The sequence below is a fragment of the Octodon degus genome, unplaced genomic scaffold (assembly GCF_000260255.1).
Source record: "Octodon degus isolate 3935 unplaced genomic scaffold, OctDeg1.0 scaffold00142, whole genome shotgun sequence".
NCBI lineage: Eukaryota > Metazoa > Chordata > Mammalia > Rodentia > Octodontidae > Octodon > Octodon degus.
This window is the reverse complement of record NW_004524718.1, coordinates 4481530-4491441: the sequence shown is the minus strand read 5'-3', so window position 1 is coordinate 4491441 and position 9912 is coordinate 4481530. Positions and strand designations below refer to the sequence as shown.

The 9912-nt window shown below is 41.1% G+C and overlaps 1 protein-coding gene across 1 annotated transcript in view; it reads left to right on the top strand.

Annotated features, from left to right (window-relative positions):
* Ghr (growth hormone receptor) overlaps positions 1 to 5419 on the top strand; it is a 283568-nt gene extending 278149 nt beyond the window's left edge. The window contains exons 10-11 of the mRNA XM_023701879.1: positions 3545 to 3640; positions 5008 to 5419. Coding sequence (XP_023557647.1) covers positions 3545 to 3640; positions 5008 to 5022 — 111 coding nt within the window. The 3' untranslated portion in view covers positions 5023 to 5419. The remainder of the gene's footprint in view (positions 1 to 3544; positions 3641 to 5007) is intronic.
* The last annotated feature ends 4493 nt before the right edge of the window (positions 5420 to 9912 follow it).

The following is a 9912-nucleotide window of genomic DNA, read 5'->3' as shown; positions in this document are numbered from 1 at the left end:
TGGGGTAGTGGCTTGAGGAGGATTGACTGAGAATTGTGGGAAGCAGGTGATCATTGTGAGCTGAGCTAGTTGGGTGGCCTACATTTACCTAAGGCCAATTGATAAATAGAAGTCCTATCCAGCTCTGTGCATAGGAAATAGGGTCAGGCTTAGTCAAAATGGAGACAGTTGCTCTTTTTTCAAGAAGAGCTGCTCAGGTGGTCCTCCACACATAAGAATGCTATGTAACCATTAAAATTCTTTTTTGTAATATTTAGGATTGAACCCAGGACCTTACACATACCAAGCAAACACTCTACCATTGAGATATATATATTTTAAAATACTAATATATTCACATTTTTAAATATTAATATTAAGGTAATCTCATAATGTGGTAAAAGGAACATACAAAGTAATATAATTATCCTAAACTAAAGTTAATGGACTACATAGCCTTGTATACATTCACATATAAGATGGTATGGTAATAGAAAATTTATGGTGCCAGGGAGATGGCTCAGTAGAATAAGCACTTCCCTGGCAAGCACAAGGGCCTGAGTTCAATCCCTAGTTCCACAAAAAAAAAAAAAAAAGAGAGAGAGAGAAAGAAAATGTATGGCACATATATCACATAATAATAATTACCAACTCTAGTAGGACATACATGATGGTGTGGTATATGGAAGATTCATGGTACATATATCACATGATAACAATTGTTATCTCTGGTGGGTAGGAATCCTTTCCCTCCCCCTCCTTCTTCTATTGCTCCTTTGTCCTCCTCCTGGAGCAAGGATAATCATCTTCTCCTACCCTCAAAGAAGAACTCCTGCTTCTCCAAACTTTGGACTTGTAATTAAACCATCAGCTCTACTGGCTTTTGGAACTTTAGAGTCCAGCTGGCAGACAGCTGGCACTTCCCAATCTTTATAATCATCTGGGAGAATCCTTAATAAATCTCTTACATATGTATAGGCAATCATGTGACACATAGTAACATTTTAGTCACCAACAGACTGCATATACAGTAGTAGTCCCATGTGGTTATATCTCCTAAAGACATCCTGTGCATCTTATTTTGGGTAAGTACACTCTGTAATGTTTGTATAATAACAAACTGTGTAATGATGTGTTTTTCATAATGTATCCTCATTACTGACACTTAGTTATGTGTCATTCTCTCTGTTCCCTAGCAAAAATTCCAACTAATGCACATCCTTTATCAATGACGTACATTAAGCACAGCTTTTCACATGTGTATCACTAATGATGCACTGTAAATTGACTGTGGCTAGGTCAGTATCATGCACATAGGGCTCAAAACAAACAAATGTTTATATCTGGTAATCTGAACAATTTGAAGATAGCAAAATACAATATAACAACCATTACTGAATTCCTGTTGTTTTACTTAGTGAACATCTAATTCTTTTTTACTATTTTTTAATTATCTTTGAAAAATAAAAAAGAAAGCCAAGCATGGTAGTGCATGCCTATAATCCCAATACTTGGGAGGCTGAGGCAGGAGGATTATTGTGAGTTGAAGACCAGCGTGGGCTCCAAAGTGAGCTCAAGGCCAGCTTGAACTGCATAGTGAGAACCTGTCTCGGAAAAACGAGAAAAGAAAGAAAAGAAAAGAAAAATATATAAAAGTTTTTTAAAAAGAAAAAAACCCATCCATGGCAAAAACATTATGATTCCTTTTGGGACAAACTAAAGAAAGCTTTAGAGAATGTGGTCATTTGGGGGCTTTGCCGAAGAAATAACACAACACAGGACACATTTTATAAGACTATTTTATAATCACCCAAAGACTCATTTACAAATGTGCAGGAAATCTGTCCATACACTAAACACCAAAGAACACAGCGTAGGGCTGGGATCCTAGCAACCTCTATGAGTCCAGCTGAAAACATACAGCCCATAACAATGCCCCTCTCAAGCCCAACTTCAGGCCTGGAGCTCATGGCAATGTCTCATGTGGGCCCACTTCACAGATCTGCTCTGAGAAGGCCCAAAGCTCAGTGATGGAATCTAGGAGCTCTGTGCCACCGGGATGAAGGATCTGTGCTAGCAGGCTGAGGGGTCTGAACTGGAGCCAGGAAGCGATGTTCTAGGTAAGAACCAGAGTTCCCCTAAAAAGTACCACAGCCATGCTCAGCAACAGTGAGGTTCCAAGCTCCTCCAGTGATGAGAAAAGCTGAGTTCCCATCAGGAAAGCCAACGTGAGGAGCTTCTCCACGAGGCTGAGCTGTGCACCATCTTCCCCCTCAGAGCCAGGAAGTGACGCTCAATATGAGAACGAGAGCTCCCCAAAATGAACCGCGGCCATTCTCCGTGACATTGAAGGTCCCAAGCTCCTCCAGCAACAAGAACAGCCAAGTTCATCAAGGAAGCCAGCATGACAAAGTCCTTCAGCAGAATAGCCCAAGAGAACCAGCAGCCTCCAATAGCTCCAGTTAACAATCCACTACAAAAGCTAACAACTATCTCCATAATCTGGGCTTCCTCTTCTGTTTCATTCTCTAAACTCCTTTTTTCATTGACCACCTGACCCTCCCCCTAAAAACCTTCCAAATTCCTCTTCCCTCAGTATCATGTCTGTTTTTGCTTTTCCTAGTTTGACTCTACTCTGCCTATTCTTAAGTTCTTTACAATACATGCCACCACGGTTATTTTTTTCTTGTCTCTTTCCTGTAAGTTTTATTTACCCTGTTCATCATCCCTTAGCCCAATGGGGTTCTGCATGTACTAGGTGCTCAATTAAAATTGCATTAATGAATGCAAATGTTTCAGGGATATTTTTTCTTAAATTGCCAGGATTTTTTGAATGCTACTTTCTTTTAAGGAGTGGAATCTATGTTTTCTTCCTTTGAGTCTGATAGGTTTTGACTGCTTTAGCAAAGAGTATATGATAGAAGTGATGTACAAGACTTTGAAGTAAAAATAGTGATACATGTCCTTCTGGGTATTTAGGACACTTACTGTAGAGGAAACCAGCCACTGACTGAGAATTCTGACAACACTGAGAAATCAAAACACATGCATAAACATACTTTAGCTAATTCTGCTTCTCTTGATTTAGCCTTAAATTCAGAGATTAGAAGAGCTGACATTTTGCAATTATATTCCATTTTATAACTTTTAATTTTTGTTGTTTTGTTTAGGATATCCTATGTTGTTTAAATGTTTCTGAATTCTATGCAGTTAACTAAAATTTTTCACTTAATCTAGTTTACTTTAATGGTAATCTAGTTTACTTAAATAAAATGGATTTGTTCCAGAATTTCATTTTTAATTTATATAAGTATTCAGAATACATTTTTCTTTTTCTGGCTAGTTGGTTTTGCAAGTTGTTATTGTTCTTATTGTGAGATTATTTTTGTCTTGTTTTGTTTTGTTTTATGGGTTTTTTTTTTTTTCTGCACTGAGACTTCAAGCAAGGCGTTTGTACTAAACAACATCCCAGGTCCTCCTTCCCTTCCCTTCTCCCCCTCCTCTTTTCTCCTCCCCTTTCTCACCTCCCCTCCCTTCCCTTTCTTTCTTTCTAATTTTGTGGCAGGATCTCATAAGTCACCTGTGGGAAGCAGCTGAGCTGCAGATCAATCACATATGCAGAGCTAGAGCAAGGCCAGCCCTGAGAACATGGATCGCCAAGGTGAGCCTCAGAAGGGGGGTTTCACCCGTTGTCAACCTCTTGCTGAGTGTACAAATAAATGCACCACCATCACTGAGCAGTTCCTCCCATCAGGACAGGGGGCTCCACCTGGCCTCGATTTATGCATTCTGACTCTTGTCTTCATCCTTCACCGCCCTCCTTCGAGTATTTCAAGAGCTGCACTGCACATGGCAGTTGTCAAACTGTCCAATCTGGGCTTGAACTATAGCTTCAGCTTCCTGCAATACTAGGATTACAAGTTTGTTCCTAGTCTGCATGCATTTTTCTACAAAATGATCAGCTCCTACAATTAGGTACATCATTAAAAGTCTGTTTAAACTTCAGTGTAACCGAACTGTTGTGTACTCAAGATGACTTGATTTAAATACCAATTTGAAAGTATCCTTCGTGCCATGCTTGGAAAGACACTGTACCAGAAGAAAATGGGCAGGTGGATTTTCCTTTGAGAATGATGAAGAGGAATCACAGACACTCCAAGGGCTTCAGAGTTCATGGTACTGGCTTTGTGATGAGGTCACACTGCAGTCGTTAGTTATAACTCATTTTACATTTGGAATCTAGGGAGAGAAACGAGAGAGAAAAGATCCCTTAAGATTAATTTAAGGTTGCTGGGCAAAGTGGAGAGCAGTGGAGGGGCGGGGTGCACCTGTGAGAAAGCAGTGGTCCGAGGCTGCGTGGACCGTGTAGTGACAGGCCAAGTGGTGAAGGTGGCGGCATGACAGCCACTGGGAAGCAACACCATCGTGATTCTTTCCTACCCACTTAGCTTTCTTTGCGAGAAGGACAGGATATCAATATTTGCAAGCACCCTGCTGTGTCCCGCGTGGCCTACTCATTAGTCCGGGTTTGGTTTCTTAGGTTTTGCTTATTTCTTTTATTTTCACTTGAATCCTCTCTGGAGATCCTAAGGTAAGGCTGCCAATAACTTCCTTAGTGAGAGGAGAAGGGTGAGGAATACCCAATCAGCTCTGTTCACCACGTTTTAGGACCAAACTGTCTCTCGTTTTAATATTACTTAAATACTTACAACTGCATAAATGAGAATATATACACTCCTGGTATATACACAGTTATAAGAATAACAAAGATATTACATTTTACTAATTACTATTTGAGTAAAATAACTAAGTTTCACTGATTATTCTACCAAAATACTTCACAGGTATCTTCCAACTTTTACTTAATTTATTCTGAAAAATTGCATATGACAGGTTACTCTTCACCCTTTACTGAGGCATGCAGTTTGAGGTCATTTCATTGCGTAACATTTATGTAAGGGTGGTCATTGGTAATTTTTAAGAAATGGCTATACAATTATTATCTTCCTGCATCCACTCTCTTTACAGCTCCTGCCTCACTGAAGTCTGATCTTCCTGATTTGAATCCCAGCAACCTTGTATTCTGCTTTGGCCAATAGAATGCGAGCAAGTGGTTGTGGAGCACAGCTGAGTCTCCTCCTCTGAAGAGCCCTACAAACTTCTGCTCTCCCTCATGGAACTCTGACAGTCCCTAAGGACAAGCATAACCGAGTCTGCTGGAGGGCAGATGTCAAGGAGCAGAGTGAGGAGAGACTGCATTCAAGGATTTGGTGATGTGAGAACTAAAATCAAATCAGCCAAACCACTGAAGTCACTTACCTGTCATGTATTCCATAGAGGATCTGTCCAAGACAAGAAAACCTGCCTATCAAAGCCTGATTTTAATTAACTAATTTGAAATTAAATGAATTAAATTGTGTACAAACCACTAAATTTGAGAGTAGTTTATTATATCACAAAAGCTCAGGAATGCAGAAATTAACAAACATCACTCACTCACTGACTCATTCTTTCATTTAATAAATATTTGTGCTCTACTGGTATGGAGGACCACCTGAGCAGCTCTCCTTGAAAGAAGAGCGACTGTCTCTATTTGGACTGAGCCTGACCCTATTTCCTTGTATTGTTCTGTACACAGCTGGCTAGGACTTCTGTTTATCCTTCAATTGGCCTTAAGCAATGTATATTGGTCTAGCTGAGGTGCTGGTGATAGTCTTTGAAGGTGGTGTGCGTGTTTCCCTGGTAAACCTGCTGTTCTTTAGTGTGAGCTGGGACGAGACAGGACAGTAGAGCTAATGCTCTGCGCCACCAGCTGGGATCGAGGCTTGAGATAGAGGCTATTACTTCCTGGGGCTTGAAAGACTGCATCAAAGCTGAAGCACCAGATTCCCCAAAACATTAGATGCTATCTCTATAGCATAATAGTCTAAAGCAGATTACTCTCTCTGCATATCCTCTCTGCATACAGCAGAGGTAAATGTAAGCTAACCACCCAGCTCAGCTCACAATTCTTGGTCATTCCTCCTCAAGCCACTCCTCCACTGAATAAAAACGAGGTGAAGACCTGGGTCACTCTCTTGGTTCTGGGAAGCCATCTTCATTGAACTTAGAGACCCTTAACTCCCCAATGATTGAAAATATAATGTAGTATCTTTATTTTTGCTGTGGGTTGCATTGAAAGTGGTAGATTGGAATCAATTTGATGGGACTCCAATAATGTAATTTTGGGATTACAAATATTGACTTCTTGGACCGAGATGAGGACCTGGAAGTGTCTCCTACATACTCAGAGCCAGACCAAATTACATACATGTAATACGCATTTTGTCTATATCATAATCTTCAAATTTTTCCCATTTTGTGAAAAATCTGATGCTTTCTGGAAGCAATGGAATATTTTAGACCCAAATCATCAAATTGATGCTTTACTATATTAAAAGCAAAAGGACAATTTGTTTGTTTATTTAGATGAGATTGCATTTTGATTTTTAAAAAATCTTATTTCTCATGTGAGGCATGGAAATGTGGCCATTGAAAGTGGGCTGGGCTCTTCAACTATCACAAATATGTCACCCACTGTAACACTAAATCTTCTGGGGGAGAAAGTAGGCAGAAAGCTTAAGGACAAAGGGGTAGGTAGAGAGCTCATGAACAAAATCCAAGCTGCAGGACTGGCCAGATAGCTCAGTGGACTAAAGTACCTGCTTAGGCAGAGCGAAGCGGCTGGGATTCGATCCCAGTGTGCTGTGCTGGCCCCGCCCCCGGGGTGTGCTGAGATGGTAACTGAGACTGGGCATGGTGGTGCGCACCTGTAATCAAAGTGCTTGGGAGGCTGAAAAGAGAAGAATCACTATGAGTTTGATCTAAGTAGTAAGACCCTATAGACCCTGTAGACCCTATACTGAACACATTTAAAAAAAAAATCCAAACTGCATGGGAATGATACTTCAAAGAATCAACAATTGTGATCTCATCTTTCTGAAAAACTTCTGCACATCAAAAGGAATGAATCACCAACAGAGTAAAGAGAAAACCCACAAATTAGGAAAAAATTATAACGGACTGTCCTTCAAACAAAGGACTCCTATCTAGAACATATGAAGAATTTTTTAAAAATCAGGCCTCCAAAATTCAAAGATCCAATCCAAAAATGGGCATCTGAGATGAATATACACTTCACAAATGAAGAGATACAAGTGGCAAATAAATACATGAAAAAATGTTCAACATCATTGGCCATTCCAAATATGTAAACTACGTCAACACTGAGATACCATCTCACGCCAGAAAGGATGGCTATCATCAAGAAGTCAACCAGTTTTGAATGCTGCAGAGGCTGTGGGGAAAAAGGAACCCTTCTCCACAGTTGGTGGGAGGGCAGCTTGGCACAACCATTATGAAAATCAGTATGCAGGTTGCTCAAAAAATTAGGATTGGAGGTCCCCTTCAAGCCAGCTATTACCCTCCTAGGTATTTATGCAAAAGAACTGAGATCAACATACTACAGCAACACATGTGCACCCATGTTTATAGCAGCACAATTGCAAAACAACCCAAACGCCCATCAACTGAAGAATAGATTTTAAAAATGTATTTTTGGGGCTGGGGAGATGGCTCAGTGGAATAAGCGCTTCTGTGGCAAGTGCAAGGGCCTAAGTTCAATCCCCGGTTCCGCAAAAAAAAAAAAAAGAAAAAAAAAAAGTATTTTTACACTATGAACTATTACTCAACTATAAAAAAGATAAATTTGAGGCTTTTGTAGATAAATGGATGCAACTAGAGACTATATTAGTAAAATAAGTCAGATCTACATATGCAAACATTGTACTGTCTCGCTAGTGTTAGAACCTGAAAGAGTAAATGTGATCTGAAACACACAATTGATACTGTGAAAGGGAAAGAATTTGTTCAATGGGAAGGAAAATCTGGGATGTGGAAAAAGACAAAAGAAAGAATGGAAAAAGGTATATTCATTTATATAAGCAGGATAATTTGGATAATTGTACTGTTGATTTTTGCTGGTCTTTTGAAAGGAGCAGTTAATGCTTAAATTTGTTTTCTTTTTATTGTTATTGTTTTTTTCCTTTTAATTTCTTAATTTTCTTGTTTTGTTTTAAAACAATTTTGCATTTTTATATCCGATAATGTAAAAAAGTAATTTGAAGATAACATCATGCAATACAGCAACCATTGTTGAATTCCAGTTTATTTAGTGAAATTTTGAATCATTTCTAATGCTGTTTTTTATTACTAGTTTGTATTATTTTTAAAAAATATCACCCATACAATAGACTCACCAAGTTATATTGTCCTCAATAAATTAAGACAAATGCTTGTGCTGACTGTTATGGTTTGTGTATAGGTGTCCCCTGAAAGCCTAACGCAATCATGGGGCAGCTTTTGGAATTTGTGATTATTGAGGGTATGGGTGCTGCAGCTGCCCTGGGGCAGGTAATTTGCATTACAATGTGAGGAGGGGAGAGAGGGCAGTTAGCTGCCTGAGCTGCTGCCCCTCCCTTTGCTCTCTTGCTCTGGGCTGCTGCCATGAAAGGCTGCTCTCTGCCATGTGCCCTCTGCCTTAGAGTCAGCTGAGTATGGACGGAAACCTCAAGTAACTGTGAGCTAAATAAACCTTTCCTTCACTTTGAGTGTTGGGTATTTGCCCCAGCAAGGAGAGAAAATTAACTGAGACACTGACTTTGATCAAAAGTTAAAATTCTGCTTAATTAGCAACAGGATCCTACACTTAACAGAAGCCTGTTGAGAGATGGAGTATTAGTCCTAGCCCAGGTCCGGTGAGTGTGTGACAGAGCTTCCAGCTACCCTGCACCAGCGGGACCAACTTCGGGTCCCAGCCCAGGCTCAGTGTGGGTGAGACCCTCTCCCACCCCCTTGGGACGCTCCCCACCACTCCACAGCACATCCCCCACCCCACCTGCCTAGTAGGAATTTCTGCCGCATTCCAGGAACCCCCAGACCCAATCTGAGCCCAGGTCCGGTGAGTGTGTGGAAGAGCCTCCGGCTACCCTGCACCAGCGGGACCAAATCCAGGTCCCAGCCCAGGCTCAGCATGGGTGAGACCTTCTTCCACCCCCTTGGGACGACCCCACCACTCCGCAGCACCTCCCCCACCCCGTCCCGCCGAGTGGAATTTCTGCCCCATTCTGGGGACCCATAGATTCAGTCCTACACCAGGTCCGGTGAGTGTGTGGGAGAGCTGCCTCTCCCCTCTATTGCACCTTGTCCCCTCCAGGCTCAGCTCAGGCCTGGCATACAGGCCTGCGGTGTAAACCTGCAGCTGCAATCCCTACAGAGAGGGTAGAGGATAGAACCAACCAGCTAGTCCAGGAGCAGAACATCTTGCCACAGGGGCAAATCAGGTTCAGCTTCAAGGGCAGCAGCGGGAAGGAGCTGAGCACAGCAGCCAAACCCAAGCCGGGCACAGCTGGATAAATCCAGACTTTGTAGATCTGCACCTGAACTTTAGTACATACTAAGGTTAAAACTACAACGAAGATCTACAACAAGGGTCAGAAGACAGTGATACACAAAATGACAAGAAGGAACAAAATGCAACCTCAGAACACAACACCACCCGTAAAAAGTGCAGAGGACACTACCACAGAACAAATTGGGAATCACACAGCTGAAAGCAATGAATCAACTGCTTCAGAAATAAACAGCTGCAGAAAGGTAGAGAAGAACTCAGATTGAAAAATAACAAAAGAAATCCCTGAATTAATAACATCTGCAGTAAAGAATGAAATGCAGAAACATATGGAGGAAACCCAGTACACACCCAGAACAAGTGCAGAGGACACTAGCCCGGCTCAAATGTATGAATTAATAGCATCGATAGTAAATAAGCAACAATAGAAAGATACACAGGAAATCAGAGCACAACTCTATTCTGAACTAAAAAAAGAATTCTCA